This window comes from Belonocnema kinseyi, chromosome 6 (genome assembly GCF_010883055.1).
Source record: "Belonocnema kinseyi isolate 2016_QV_RU_SX_M_011 chromosome 6, B_treatae_v1, whole genome shotgun sequence".
NCBI lineage: Eukaryota > Metazoa > Arthropoda > Insecta > Hymenoptera > Cynipidae > Belonocnema > Belonocnema kinseyi.
In genome coordinates, this window is record NC_046662.1 from 64572542 (window position 1) to 64588431 (window position 15890).

Here is a 15890-nt window from a genome sequence, read left to right on the forward strand (position 1 = left end):
AGGGTAAGTGATGGAACTTTGCCACCTGCATCTGCCATTGACAGATAATTTAACCTTTTGGTCTCTGTTTTTTACTATGTTTCAACTAAAGACAGATGCAGGAGGCTCAGTTGTTGAGAAGTGTAGTGGTGGGAGCGTATTGACAAATTATGATGAGATTAGAATTGGAAGAGTATGTGAGAGAGAGTGGCAGTGAAGGAATCAGTGAGTTGTAGAGGGGGGGTGAAGTAGTTAAGGAGGGCAAAGGATGGGTGAGCAGGAGTATGATGTAGAGGGTTTAACAGTGGAGGAGGTAAGAGGATGCGTGAGAGGGGTTGAAAGCTCTAAAGGTGTCTGTGATTCGGAGGGGTCGAAGAATATTGAGAGAGCGGATGTGGATGAGATCAGAGGATACAGGAACGGTTCAAAAGATATAGAGATATCATCCGTGGAGGTGGTCAGAGGATGTGGGAGTTAAAGGTGGTAGAAGCGTATCGGAGGCTTAAGAAGAGATTAGAAGTGAAAGAGTATATGAGAGAGGGTGGAAGTGGAGGTAGAGGGGGTGGAAGATAAGGAAAATGAAGTCGTTAAGGAGGGGAGAGAATGTGGGAGATGTAAGATGATGTAGAGGGTTTGACAGGGAACCAGGTTAAATTATATGAGATGTTTTCGACGAAGACGGAGGGGCGAATTTGGATGAAGTTAGAGGAGAAGATAAGAGGATGTGGGATCATTTAGAAGTGTTAGAGGATTTGGATGGGCGGCAGATCAGGTGCGTACTTCAGAGGCTGCGGATAGTGGTCTAATGTTCAATTATTGAACCGACGGTTAATCATTTATCACCTTTATAAATATACCCTTCATAAGGTAAAATTTGATAACCGCTTAAAGAGGTTCCAATACCTAAAGACCGAAACTATATTCCTAATTAATGCGACACTGGAAATAGACACCAACTGCATGTAATAAGTGGATAGATGTACATCGAGATATAGTAACCGAAACGCTTCTTCTAAATGGCTGTCTCGGGAACCTTGCCAGAAAATATTGGTAAGTGATATAGACCAGACTTGCACAGACGTGGTGTGGCTCTGTGAGGGAATGTTGGGATGGGCATAAGGGAACAATGGGCATACAACGAGGAGAAGAAGTTGCTCCAAGCAAGGGAACTTTTATTGAAAGTGAATCCCATTACAAAATATACATCTTCCTCCGTTTGTCGATACACTTCAGAGGATATTATCCGAAAACTAACTTAACAAGCAGTTTGAAATGCTAGAGAACGCAAACTGTACGGAAAGTTGGATTGTTTGGAGTGCCGTGGCACGTACCAAGACATTTCATGCTGAGCAATATGATTAGACTTTTTCCTTTTTTTACATACATTTTTTATTATACTCCCTTACGTAATTTTTGCCAAATAATTTTTTTTCTGAATTTATTTAGGGGTCATTCAGCCAAGTAGTCGAATTTTCAACAAAAAAGGATGAATCATCGACAAAAAATGTACGAGTTGATATTTTATCGAAAACTATAATTTTCCTTTAAATCAAAAACAGTTTAATTTAATCAAGACGAATTTTCAATAAAATAGTTGAGTCCTCAACCAAAAAAGGTAGATTCTTAACCAAACATTTGCATTTTAAATAAAAAATAAATCAATTTCTACAAAAACAGAAGAACTTTAAAAACAAAATAGACGAATTTTTAACCAGATACAAGAAATTTCAATTAAATAGTTGAATTTGCCACAAAACAGTTCAATTTTCAACTAAATAATTTATTTTTCAACCAAGAAGATAACATTTTTACCAAAAAGATCAATTTTCCGTCAGAAAATATAAATAAAAAAAAGTTAGTTCTCAACCAAATATATAAATTGTCAGTAAAAAAATGATTTTTAATGACTAAAATTTTTTTTAAGAAAGTAGTTTAACTTTTAACTAAATAGTTAAATTCCTGATTAAAAAAAATGAATTTTTAACAATCTAAAAATGGAATAGTTAAATTTTCATTTAAAAAACTAATTTTCAATAAAACAACAAATTTTTCACAAAAATATTGAATTTTCAATCAAAAACTTGAACTTTCAACCAAGAAGATCAATTTTCATGATAAAGGATAAAGTTTTAACAACGCGCATAAACTTTTAACCCATAGAAGATACACTGGTGCGAAAATCGGACCGGAAAATTTTTAGTTTGCTGGCATTTGAGCAGGCACAGCTGCAGCGGCTTATCCCCACTAGATTAAATACATATGTGAAATATGCGTAATATATGCTAGATCTTTATTATATATTCAATATTTTTAATATTTATTTTTAACATTGCAAAAAAACCAATTCGTACCAGTGTGCCTATAGAGGGTGCAGGAAAGGAGTGTGCCTTCCACAGGTTAAAAGAAAAGTTGAAATTTATACCAAGAGGATTAATTTTCTAAAAGAATAAAATAATCCAGTATTCATTTTAAAAAAAAATTAATTTCTAATTTAAGAAATTAATTTTTTACTCAATTGTTGAATTTTAAAGCCAAAAAGAACAAATTTCTTTTAAGCAGTTTAATTTTCAACCACCAAAATATGAGTTTTCAACTAAAATTATGGATATTTAACCAAAAAAGACGATTTTTTAACAAACTCCTTGAATTTTTAAATAAAACAGACTAAGTTTCAACGAGACGGTTGTATTTTTTATTTAAAAAATTGATTTTTCACCATAGAAAATGTATTTTTAACAAAATACACCAATTTCAACCAAATAAAACAATTTTCAACTAAAATGAATCGTTTTCTACTGAAAAAGACGAATTTTGAACCAAATAATTAAATTTACAACTAAAAAAGTGTAATTTTAATTAAAATGATGAATCTTCACCTATAAAATAATGGATTTTTAACAAAGTTCTACACAAAGATATGAATTTTCAAACCAAAACAGAATCAAAATGCAATCAAGATGATATTTTAATAAAAAAGGATGACTTTTAGAGAAAGTTATTATATTTTCAACAAAATAATACAAGTTTCAACCAAAAAGCATCAATTCTGAACCAGAAATGTAAAATTAGACTCTTAAATCGAAAATAATGAACTTGCAACAAAAAGAATTGTATTTTCTTATTGGGTTCTATTAATTTATTCAGTTCGAATTTAAGTGGAAAAATAAGAAAAAGAGAAAAGACTGTGAGGGCTGCTATAAATAAATAAGAATTTTGATCATTTATATACTAAAGAATAATAGTTAATATAAGCATTGAAGTTCATTTTTTATACTTCAAAGATATACACGTTTTTTTGTAATTAACAGAGTTTGTATTTTATGTGTATGGAGGAGAGCGTATATAAAAATCAGAAAAAACCCCTTACGAGGATGACGCCTCATTTGTTTATTAATTTATATTTTTCTGAATTTATGATTATCATATTTAATAATAATTATAATATTCATCATTACTACTAATATTATTAGATAAATTACAAACAATACTGGCCTTAAAGGATTTTATTATTATAAAGGAAAAACATTTCAGTGTTAAAATGTTGTCACAGGCTTATACTGCCCAACATTTCGAAGGCATTTTTGGTTAGAGATGGATTTTTATTTGGTCATTTTTGCACGGGGCTGTCCCGATATATATCATCAGTCACGGACGCATTTTTATAATGCAATCAAGTGATCTGATGAGAGCAGTCTGCCCAGACATATTGGACAAAGCCTGGTTTGACCCCATCATTGACGGACTGGGTTGCAGTCAAGTACACGATGGGGGGACCTACAGCTTAAGGTGGGTTCCGAACCACCAGAACCTCGGTAAAGGTACATTGAAAAATTTCTAGAGGTACCGGCTCAGGGATCGAACCCCGGACCTCTGAGGTGAAGTCCGAGTGTCTAACCAATTATTATTATTATTATTATTATTATACAACATTTTAGAGGTCTGACAATAAAGTGAAACATAGTGACTAATCTTTTGTTATTTTTCTTACAGATCAGTGCGGAAAATGCAGAGCAAGTACGAAAAGGCTGAACCTCAATAAATACTGCAAAAGAGATTACGGTAAGTAGAAAAAAAACGTTGAAAAATGATCTAATACAGCATCAAATATCTCGATGGATTATTTATACTTGATTGAACCAGTTGTATATCTGAATGCAAGGCTAACGAATAGCAGACCGTTTAAAGTTTAGAAGCTTAAAAGTATCAGCAAATAGCGTTCAAATAGACTGCACAGAAGGGGCTTTATTTACCTTACTCAATACAATGAAAGTTGAAAGTACACCCCTGCGAGAGTAGCTCTCAAACAGGGAAGTAAAAATGTTTCTGTCGATTCTTAATTGCGAAAGAGCAAATACAATTCGGGAGTTCTTCTGGTTTTCAAGATTTGATTTGAGCTGGAAATTTTATCGTAACTTTGTCGAAGCCCTGATACTGAAAGCGAAGATGAATTAAAACGGAAAAAATTCAAATTAACTGTTCACTTCTTTGTTTAAACGATTCTGTCGATTCTTAATTGCAGAAGAGCAAATATAATTCGGGAGTCCTTCTGGTTTCCAATTTCACTTCATCAGAGTTTTTATTATAACATTGACGATGCCCTGAGACTGAATGAAAAAATTAATTGGTATGGAAAGTTTGTAAATTAATTATTCATTTCTCTGTTTAAATGCTTCATTCGATTCTTCATTGCGGAATAGCAAATATTTTTCGGGAGTGCTTCTATTTTTCAAGTTTATTCGTTTCGAGTTAGGAAATTTTATTATAATTTTGAGCAAACCCTGAAACTGAGAACGAAGATGAATTAAAACGGAAAGGATTTAAATTCATTATCCACTTCTCTGTTTAAATGATTCTGTCGATTCTTAATTACGAAATTGCAAGTACAATTGAGGAATGCTTCTGGTTTTCAAATTTATTCGATTCGAGGGAATCTATTTATATCTTTGACGATAGCCTGAAACTGAGAAAAAAATGAATTAAAATGGAAAGATTACAATTAATTATTCACTTATCTGTGTAAATGTTTCTTTTGATTCTTAATTTATTGCGGAATAGCAAACACATTTCGGGTGTGCTTCTAGTTTTCAAGTATATTTCTTTTGAGCTGGGAAATTTTATTAAAACTTTGGCGAAGCCCTGAAACTAAGAGCGAAGATGAATTAAAATGAAAAGTATATAAATTAATTGTTCACTTCTCTGTGTAAATGATTCTTTCCCTTCTTAATTGCGGAAGAGCAAATATAATATCAGAGTGCTTCGGGGTTTCAAGTTTATTCGATTCAAGGGAATCTAATTATATCTTTGACTATGGCCTGAAACTGAGAGAAAAAATGAATTAAAATGGAAAGATTGTAAATTAATTATTCACTTCTCTGTTTAAATGTCTTTTTTTATTCTTAGCTGCGAAAGAGCAAATACAATTCGGGAGTGCTTCAATTGCTTCAAATGTGTCAATTTGATTTGATTGGAAGAAAATTTTATTATAACTGTGACGATACCCTGAAACTAAAAGCGATGATAAATTTAAATTGATTGCATAACAATTAATTATTAACTTCTCTTTTGGAATGTTTCGATCGATTCTTAACTTGCAAATAGCACATACAGTTTGGGAGTGTTTCTGGTTTTCATGTTTATTTGATTCGAAGGAAATTTCATTATAATTTTGATTGATAGGTAGAAAATTAATCTTCTTGATTAAAAATTCATTTTTTTGTTCTGAAAAGTCAAGGATTTTTGTTGAAATTTCAACTATTTGATTGAAAATTCAAATGTTTTGTAGAAAATTTGTCTTTTTTTTTAGTTGAGTATCTCACTAATTTGATATGAATTGTACTATTTTATTAAAAATTTACTATTTTGTTCAAAATTTATGTTTTTGGGTTTTAAATTAAACTGTTTTATAGAAAATTTGTCTTTTCAGCTTAAATTTTCCCCAGATTTGGTAGAAAATTAACCTTCTTAATTAAAAAATCAGTTTTTTATTTGAAAATTTAACAATTATGGTGAAAAATCAAATTTTGTGGTTGAAAATTCAAATTTTCTGTTGAAAACTCATCTTTTTGGTTTGAAAATTCAACAATTTCTGTTGGCAATCCAACTATTTTGTTTGAAATGTACATGTTTTGTAGAAAATTTGTTGTTTTTGGAGTATTCCATTGTTTTTTAAAGTATAAAGGTTTTGTTGAAAATTCATCTTTTCTGGTTAAAAATTAAACTTTTTGTAGAAAATTCGACTCTTTCGCTTGAAATTTCTACAATTTTGGTAGCAAATCCAACTATTGGGTTGAAAATTCAAATGTTTTTAAGAAAATCCGATTTTTTGTTTGTTTGTTGAAAAATCAACTTTTTATTTGAAAACTCAATTGTATTGTATGAAATTGGTCATTTTGGATTTAAACTTTAAAAAATTTGGTTAAATTACTTTTCTTTCTTGATTGAATAAATCTTTTTTATCTGAGGAATTATCTTTATATTTGTATTGTATTGCATACGATATTGTATTGTATTTTTCTTGCAGGTTCAAATATTTTATTGAAAATGCAACTGTCTGCTTAAAATGTAACTTTTATTTTGAATATGTTTTTTTTTGTTTAAAATTTCAACTGTTTCGTAGAAGATTTGTTGTTTTTTTTTATCTTAAAAATTAAACAGTTGGATTGAAATTTTTACTTTCTTGTCTGAAAAGTCTTTTTTGATTAAAGGTTCATCTTTTTATTTGGTTAAGAAATCAACTTTTTAAATAAAAATCCGTTTCTTTTGCTTAATGTTTAAGTCTTTGGCTGTAAATTCAACTGCTTGTTCGAAAATAAACCTGTTTTGGTTAAAAATTTAACTACTTGAATGAAAATTGAAGCATTGTGTTAAAAATCGTTTTTTTTTTTTGTTAATGATTAATTTCTTTGATTGAACATTAACTTTTTTAATTGATAATTTAACTATTTTGTTTTTGGTTCAAACTTTATCTATTTTGTTGTTGAAATTTCGCCTTTTTTAGCAGAAAATTAATCTTCTTGCTTGAACATTAATCTTTTATCTAAGAAAGTTCGATTATTTTGGTACAAATTTTCACTATTTGGTTGAAAATCAACTTTTTTGCTCAAAATTTAGGTTTTCTTGTTAAAAATGAAACTTTTTTCAATTGTTTAACTATTTGGTTAAAAATCCAACTGTTTTATAGAAAATTGGTCTTGTTGGGTTGAAAATGAAACAATTTGGTTGAATTTCTTTTCTCTCTTGATTAGGCAAATGTTTTTTGGTTGAACAATTATCTTCGTATATGGAAAATTCAACTATTTGATTAAAAAATGCAATTTTTTAACTGGTTTCTTTTGCTTGAAAATTCAATTATTTAGTTTTAAATGCAATTTTCTGTTAGAAAATTCTACTATCTATCCGTATTGGCAATTTTGTTTAACTTGCAATAACTTTCTTTACGATATGGCCTTACACACAAGCAAGCCTGTTTGATGACGCGTTTATTTTCACAAGCATCGGCTTTAATCGAGCTTCGCCATAAATCTGGTTAATCGGGAACGTACCCTGCATGTAAACGTGCTAAGTGCGACGACTTGTGCAAGTGTTGCGATTCTAAGCGAAGCGGCAAGTGAAAATTCAAGCTGGGCGGATTCCGTGTTGTAAAATCTATTCCAAGTCGACAGTTAAGTGTGGACTCGTCGAAGATTTATCTCTACTGAATCGAGAGAAGAAGCCCCTTCTCAGGCGGCGAACTGGGCTCCTACTCAAAAGCATGCCATTCTATTATTGAAACCCAGAGGAAGAATGCTAACCGCGCTTTTCATTTTTGAACGACGCTTTGCGCATATATTGTGCAAAGAAAAAAGGGGTAAAAGAATGACAAAAAATGATGAAAGGGGAAAAGAACACGTGCTTGTACGTACGTTGTTACGTAGGTACCGATAGACATTTGTTTCGAGAACAAACATACATACATCTTCTGTGGGATTTAAGAGCACGTGGAATCGTTCTCAGAATTTTATTCAAGTCACTTTCAGAACTGCCTTTAAGTTTGAGCTTTAAGGCCCCTGGAAGTCGTTGGGAAATTCCGATTGCACAACTGAGGTTAAACGGAGAAGCTATTTTGCTTAGGATTTTTGTACATGATCTAAAAAGTACAAAGGTTTTCGGGGAAGGTTGTTTTTTCCAGGAAAAATTTTGTTTTTTATTTAATGATCGAAGTCGGAGAATTCACATCGACTTCCCTAGCGGATCGCGTGAACGGAAGTGATCATACGGTGACCGATTGTCACGAGTTCCGCTCGGGCATATTTTAATCATTTTTCACATTTATTCACAATTTTACATAGAACGCAAGATTTATTATTCATTCGTGAGTTAAAAAATTAAAAGATGTGCGCGACGACCCGACGTGCAATACTATACATCGGATTGCTGCCCACAGCTTTTAATTCATAAATTTTTTAACACCTGAATAAATACAAATAAATGAATGACAATCTGTTTAAACATTGAAAAAATATTAATTTTATGGAAAAAGGATGAAAATATGCTCTATCGGACCAAGTAAACCCTAGCGGACCGCATTGATAGAACGGTTACGCAATTGCATGACCATAAAATGCCCACATGTTGATCGATCCATTCGCTCGATCCGCTAGGGTATATTTTCATCCTTCTCCACACTTACTCACGATTTTATTGGTGCACACAGCTTTTATTTCATGATTTTCGAACACCTGAATAAATAAAAATAAATAAATATGAATTTGTAACAAGATTAAGAAAGTGTTGCGTTATATGTAATATTGTAATTAAATATAAGAAAGGATGAAAGAACGCCCTCGCGGACCCAGTAACTCCCTAGCGGGCCGCGTGAACGGAACATTTATGCAATTGCGTAACCACCCGTTCACGTGGTCCGCTAGGACACGACGGTACGTAAAGTGTTCTACTATTTATCTAAAAAGAGAGTAGGGAAAATAGTTTTTACATTTTATTATTATATTAATTTAAATTATACATTATTGATTATATATATTTTTTATAACGCATAATAAGTTATGAAACCAATAAGCAATTTTTAAAATATTTCGAGACTAAGATTCTTGTCTTTTAATATCGAAGGTCGCGGAAATTAAAAATTAGTCTGGGGAAATTTAGGGAATTTTAGAAATGAAATTTTTCGGCCTCCCTAATAATAATTTATTTGCCTTGTATTTCTTTTTTTCACTTGCTTCCCCCTGAGGATTATTTTTTTAGTAAACAATTTTATTATTTGGTTGAAAATTAATTTTGAGTATTCAAATATTTTGTTGAGAATTTGTCCGTTTTAGTTCAATTCAATTATTTTTTATTTAAATTTAAAACCAATTTTGGTTTAAATATATACTATTACATTATTTATTGATAATTCATCTTTTGCTGTTGAAAATTAATATTATCGGGTCGAAAATCCAATTGTTTTGGGGAAAATTCATCTGTTTGATTAGAAAATATTTAAAATGTTGTTGAAAATTTATTTTTTAATTCAAGATGTATCTTTTCAATTTTCTGTTGAAAACTTACCTTTTATTCTTTTTTTTTTAGAATGCGTTTTGGTAGATCGATAATTCAATAACTTGGTTACAAATTTAACTATTTTGCTGAACTTTCAACTGTCTTCTGAAAAATTCGTCTTTTTGGCTTGAAAATTCATCCTTGGAGGTAGAAAATTAAAACATTTGGTTGCAAGTTCAACCTTTTTGTTGGAAATAGACATTCGTCTATTTTTTACAGAGAATTCGTCATTTGAAATTAAAGATTCGTATTTTTTTCTTGAAAATTTAAATAACTTAGAAAAGATGTAATTATTTGTTAAAAAATTCTTCGGATTTTGGTTAAACTTTAAGCTTTATTGAAAATTCTACGATTTTAGTTACATTTCAACAATTTGGTTATAGTTTCAGATATTTTGTGTAAAATTTAATTATTTTATTCCAAATTTAAGGTTCCTTTTTTTAAAGGGTCAACTTTTTTGGTTGAAAACTAAACTGCTTCGTTCAGATTCTGCACTTTGGATTGAAAATTCATCTTTTATATCTTTATCTTTTGTTGTTGAAAAAATTAATTATTTTTTTATTCCGTTTATAGAAGATTCTATGTTTAAAATCGTATAAGTTTCAAATTCTGGGCTTTGAATATTAATGGCTAGTGAAATTTAAAAATTAGAGAAAAATCAGGGAAAAGTAAGGGGATTTTGAAAATTAAGTTTCTCGGCCACCTTGAGTCGCTTTTTTAACGAAGAATGATGAAAAACGGAGAGAAAATCCAATCGTTTCAAGTAAAGGGAAAAAATTTCATGTTTTGGGTACTATATATTGAGGCTAAGCCCAGGAAAACATCACTAGAATGTATTTCAATTACAAAAATTAAAAGGAATAAAGAGATTCTCTATGAAACAAGATCTCTGATATTCTTAAAAGTCTTTTACTCTTTTTCAAATGTCCCATTCTATAGCAAGAAAATAACTACCGTATTCTAAGTCCAAGGCCAATGTCAATCTAGTATTTTACGGGGAACTTAATGTCGATCGTGAGGTCATTACAATTTAAGGGCGCGTAAATTATTCATTTGAAACTTACAACGAAACTCGACTCGCTTCGCTAGCAGCATGCAATAAAACCGTAAGAGATACGTTTCTGGATCGATTGTCCAGTGAACGATACCAAAGCCAATAATTGGCTTGGTGTGTAATATAAATCAGAGATGTTGTGGAGCTACTTGCTATCACCATTCACCGTACCTGTATCACAGTGGGACCTGCACCTATCGATTTTCAAATCAAAGTGCTAAAGAGACCTTGCAATCGATGCAGTTGAAGCTATTCAAGCGGTTCAAGTATTGAAGGTGTAATTCTCTGTTACAGCTATCCTGGTTAAAGTGACAGATAGGCACAAGAAGAGCGATGGACCGCAAAATGGAATCGCTGCCCCCGGTTCTTCCTGGGTGCAATTCCCTCTGGATGTCATCCTTCTCTACAAGCGAAACCGGAACTCTCGTATTCAGCGGGGACCTATTACACTTTATGTCCACACTGCTGATCTGGCATGCAGATGTCCCAAAATCAAACCTTATAAGTGAGTCTTCTTCATTCATAATGTGTTCCCTTAGGGTTTACAACTTCCGTTCCTTTAATTCTACCATCTTCCCATTCATGCTTTCCATTCTATCTTTCATACACTCTTTTATTCTTCTTCATTAACTCCTCAACTTCTTCTACCTCTTTCATCCATTACCAGTCCTTTTCTCCCTAACCGTTTTTTCACATTCTCTTGCTCCTCCTCTCTCTTCTCTCCTCCTTTCCTCTTACACATGCTCCCATCTCTCCTCTACTCATTCGCAAACTCTGCTGTTTAGCAATCCTCCTATTTCCATCACCTTATATCATGTATTATATCATTCATCTATACTCCCCATCTATATATTACCTGCCTTTCTCTATCTCCTTTTTTCAGTCACTCATAGTTCACCAATCTCTAAATAATTCTCTTCTTTCTTCTTCCCTTCGCTTTGACTCTGCAGGCCTCTTTCGTTTTTCTCCATCTCTTTGTAACACTTTATAGCTTGCTCCTTGCCATTTTCTACCCCTTAATCTTCGAATTTTCATGCCCTCTTTTCCGCCGATGTTTTTAATTTATCCCCTTAATTCTCATCTCTTATCGTATAACCTGGAGTTCTCCATTCTACCCGTAATGTCCATCTAATATGCCTCTCTTGCAACCTCGCTATCTCCCTCCTCTCCTTCCATCCCATGCCTATCGATCAAACTCACTCATCTATTCCAATCTTTTTTCAATCTTTTTCCTATTCCACATATCTGTTTCAATACCCTACCCAATTCTTAATCCTTTCCCTAATGTGCGTCGTATGTTCTCCATTACATGACAAAGCGTAGATATTTAATGTATTTGCTTACTCTATCTTTACACGTTTACATTTTGCTATCCATTATTTCTTTCTTCCTCTCCCTTTTTAAACCTCATTATGTTCGTTTTATCCGTATTATTCCTCAGTCTTTTCCATTCTAGATGTTTTTCTTACTCTGTAATTCCTTCCTCATTCTTCGCCAACAACACTATATCATTATCTATTTTTTCTTCCTCTAACCTTACTCCTCCCGGTCCCATCTTCTTCATCTGCCCTTCGATAATTTAAATTAATATATTAAACAGGAGCGGATTATAAGACAGGCCTACCTTACACTTCTAGCAAACCGAAAACTATATGAGATTTTTTCATCCTTAAGCCTTCCTTACTTTTTCATCTTTCCTTCCAAGTCTGTAATTAATATATTGAACAAGAACGGGCTTATAGACCAAGTCTCCCTTACACATAGGCGGTGGAGCTAGAAGTGGCAAACCGAAAACGATATGAGATTTTTTCATCATTAAGCCTTCCTTACTTTTTCATCTTTCCTTCCAAGTCTGAAATTAATATATTGAACAAGAACGGGCTTATAGACCAAGTCTCCCTTACACATAGGCGGTGGAGCCCTAGGGGCCAGGGGACAATGACCCCCGTAAAAATCGACCAAGGAGGGGGAAAGTATTGGTTTGCCCTACTCTGAAATCGAATGTTTAAATTTTTCGGATCGTAGGAACTGGAAATCTTTCAATTTTTTCTTGCTTTGTTCAATCTTTAAAATCTATCTGGAATCTTGATGAAATAATAGAAGTCTTCCTGAAATTTTTTTAATCTATCCGAAACCTTTGCGAAATATTTAAAATCTTTGTAAAGTCGTCATTGAAATCCTAATCTCTTTGTCATCTATCTGAAATCTTCGTGAAATAATTGAAATCTTTCTAAAGTCAGGTCAGGTCATATTTGAAATATTTCTGACAAATTTGGTAATATTTGTGAAATGATTGTAATCGTTGGAAAATCATTAAAATCTTTGTGAACTCTTTTGAATTTATACGAAATCTTTAAAATCTTTCGAAAATTATTGCAATCTTTGTGCAATCTTTGAAATTTATCTAAAACTGTGAAATCTTCTAAATATATCCAAAAACTTTAGAAAATACTTTAAATCTTCTAAAGTCCTTATGAAATCTTTAGGGAATCATTTCAATTTTGTCAAATCTTTCAAAAATATTTGAAAATCTTTTCAAACTATTCAAAATATTTGGTAAATATTTGGAAATATTTGTGAAATTATTAAAATCTTTGTGAAATCTTTGAGAAATGATTGAGGTCTTTGTAAAGACTTTTAAATAGATCTGAAATCTTTTAAATTTTGTGAGATCATTAGGAAATCATTGAGATCTTTGTGAAATCTTTGTGAGTTCACACGAAATCTTACCGTAATCTTTGTAATCTACCTGAAATCTTTGCGAAATAATTGAAATGTTTGAAAAATCTTTGAAACCTTTAAAAATCATTGAAATCCTTCAAATCTATCTGAAATGTTTGCGAAATTTTGGAAATCTTTGGAAAATCATTAAAATATTTGTGAAATCTTTCTAAACTGTCCGATTTTTTTGCAAAACATTTAAAGTCTTTCTGAACTCTTTAGAAGATCATTGATATGTGTGTAAAATGTTCAAAATATTTGTTAATATGTGTGAAATTGTTTAAATTTTTGCGAAATATTTGAATTCTTTGTGAAATCTTTCAAAGGTTTGGGAAATCATTAAAACCCTTTGGAAATATTTTTGAAGTATTTGGTATATTTTTGAAATTCTTGAAACCTTAGAGAAATCATTAAAGTCTTTGTGAAATATGCGAGATATTTGTGAAAAATTTGATAATATTTGTGAAATTCGTTAGATCTTTTCGAAATATTTGAAATCTTTAGGAAATCACTGAAGTGTCTGTGAGCTCTTTGTAACATTTTTCTGTAATCTTTAGAAATCTGCGAAATATTAAAAATATTTTTTTAAATATTTGGTAATATTTGTGAAATTATTGAAATCTTTGGGAAAAAATAAAATCTTTTAAAGCTATCAGAAATCTTTGCGGAATATTTGAAAACTGTTAAATCTTTAAGAAATCATTGAAAATTTTGTGATATCTTTTTTCAAATCTTTCTGAAATCTTTATAGAAATCTGGGAAATATTACAAACATTTTTTACATATTTGACAATATTTGTGAATCTTTTGGAAAGAATTTAAGTCTTTGCCAAATCTGTTACATCTATCCGAAATCTTTGCGAAGTATTTGAAAACTGTTCAATCTTTGAGAAACAATTAAAATGTTTTTAAAATCTTTGTCAAATCTTTCTGAAATCTTTAAAAATCTTTGCTAAATATTTGAAGAATTTCTCAAATATTTGGAAATTTTTCTGAAGTTATTGAAATCTTTGGGAAATAATTGAAGTCTTTGAAAAATCTTTTAAATCTGTCCGAAATATTTTCAAATTATTGAGAAACTGTGAAATCTTTAGGAAATCATTGAAATCGTTGGAAAATCATTGAAGTCTTTCTAAAATCTTTTAAGTCTATCCGAAATCTTTGCAAAATATTTGTAACATTTTTTTAAACATTTGATAATATTTGTGAAGTTATTGAAATATTTGGGAAATAATTGAAGTCTTTGAAAATCTTTTAAATCTGTCCGAAATATTTTCAAAGTATTTAAAAACTGTGAAATCTTTGAGAAATCATTGAAGCCTTTCTAAAATCTTTGAAGCCTATCCGAAATCTTTGCGAAATATTTGTAATATTTCTTTAATATTTGGTAATATTTGTGAAATTATTGAAATTTTTGTGAAATCTTTGGCAATTTGAATTTCATACTTGTATTTATCATTATTATTTATTATTTACTATTTATTGATAATTTATTATTATTTGTATACAATTTGTTTTTAGTATAATATTATTATACTATGTAAAAAGTTGGTAATTTAATATTATAAGTTTAATCTCGTGCCCCCACCTAGAGAAATAAGGCTCTGCCGCGTCTGGATCCCATAACCGTTTATTAACATCTGAATTAATTTCAGATCCTACCTAATTTTGGGCATGGAGAGCGATGGTGGAGGCCAAGAGGGTCTAACAGTGACGCAGAAGTCGATCGTCATCGAGTGGCGCGACGAGTGGCGCCGCCGAATGCGGCGCTTTGAGCGAAGGGCGAGGACTTGTCATTGAGGAGGTTCCGCAACAGGCCCTCTTTTTGGTCCTTCGAGCCTACTTTCGAACTTCCCTTCTCGCAAGGACCGTTAATCTGACTTCTGAATTGGTACCGATTGGTTTCGTCCTCAGTACCTAAATGCTCTCACGATAATTGCGAAAAACGTCGATGTGCGCTTAAGAGTGAATGAAATCGCCACCCTAACTTCGTTGATCAACAGGTCAATAAAGGGTCGCGATAACTTCAGCTGTACTCATTTTTTGGCCAATTGGCCACGGGCGTTCGCCGTGAGAAACGCCGAGAGCAAAATAATTGCGAAACGCCTGCAGGATTTCAGGATTAAGACGAACTTGTAGTTCCACTACAATATTGCGCCAATTTGCCATACTATATTTATTTAGGAATCGGCGATTCGCGGAGGATTATGATATCTACGAGGGGAACCTACACCCTTCGACCATTACTAAATTTTTAATATGACGAAGTAAGAAGACGTATTTTTCAACTATTCGCGAGAAAAAAGGTTTTCAAAAAATTTCAAATTTCGCTTAGATTAAGCGGTGGCGCTCCGTGTTTGTAACCGACAAGACCGGGTTCGATTCCTGCTGATCAAATCATGCGATTTTTTACATTTTTTTTAAATGTTACTTTTTGCGACTTTTTTAAAGAAAAGTGCGAATAAATTTTTTTTATGATTTCTTATTAGAGATTTATACTTACAAAATTTTGAATTCATCGCGTTTGAAATTAAACAATTTTTAATTTCGTGATTCCGTATTTAAAGTTTAAAAAAATTAAAAGCCTTTACTTCCATTT

At 31.6% G+C, this 15890-nt stretch overlaps 1 protein-coding gene across 1 annotated transcript in view; it reads left to right on the forward strand.

Annotated features, from left to right (window-relative positions):
- The window catches only part of LOC117174684 (netrin-1-like), a 452050-nt gene extending 436376 nt beyond the window's left edge, over positions 1–15674 (forward strand). Inside the window, exons 5-7 of the mRNA XM_033363983.1 lie at positions 3970–4038; positions 10865–11075; positions 14947–15674. Of these exons, the coding sequence (XP_033219874.1) occupies positions 3970–4038; positions 10865–11075; positions 14947–15091 (425 nt within the window). The 3' untranslated portion in view covers positions 15092–15674. The remainder of the gene's footprint in view (positions 1–3969; positions 4039–10864; positions 11076–14946) is intronic.
- Positions 15675–15890: the final 216 nt, after the last annotated feature.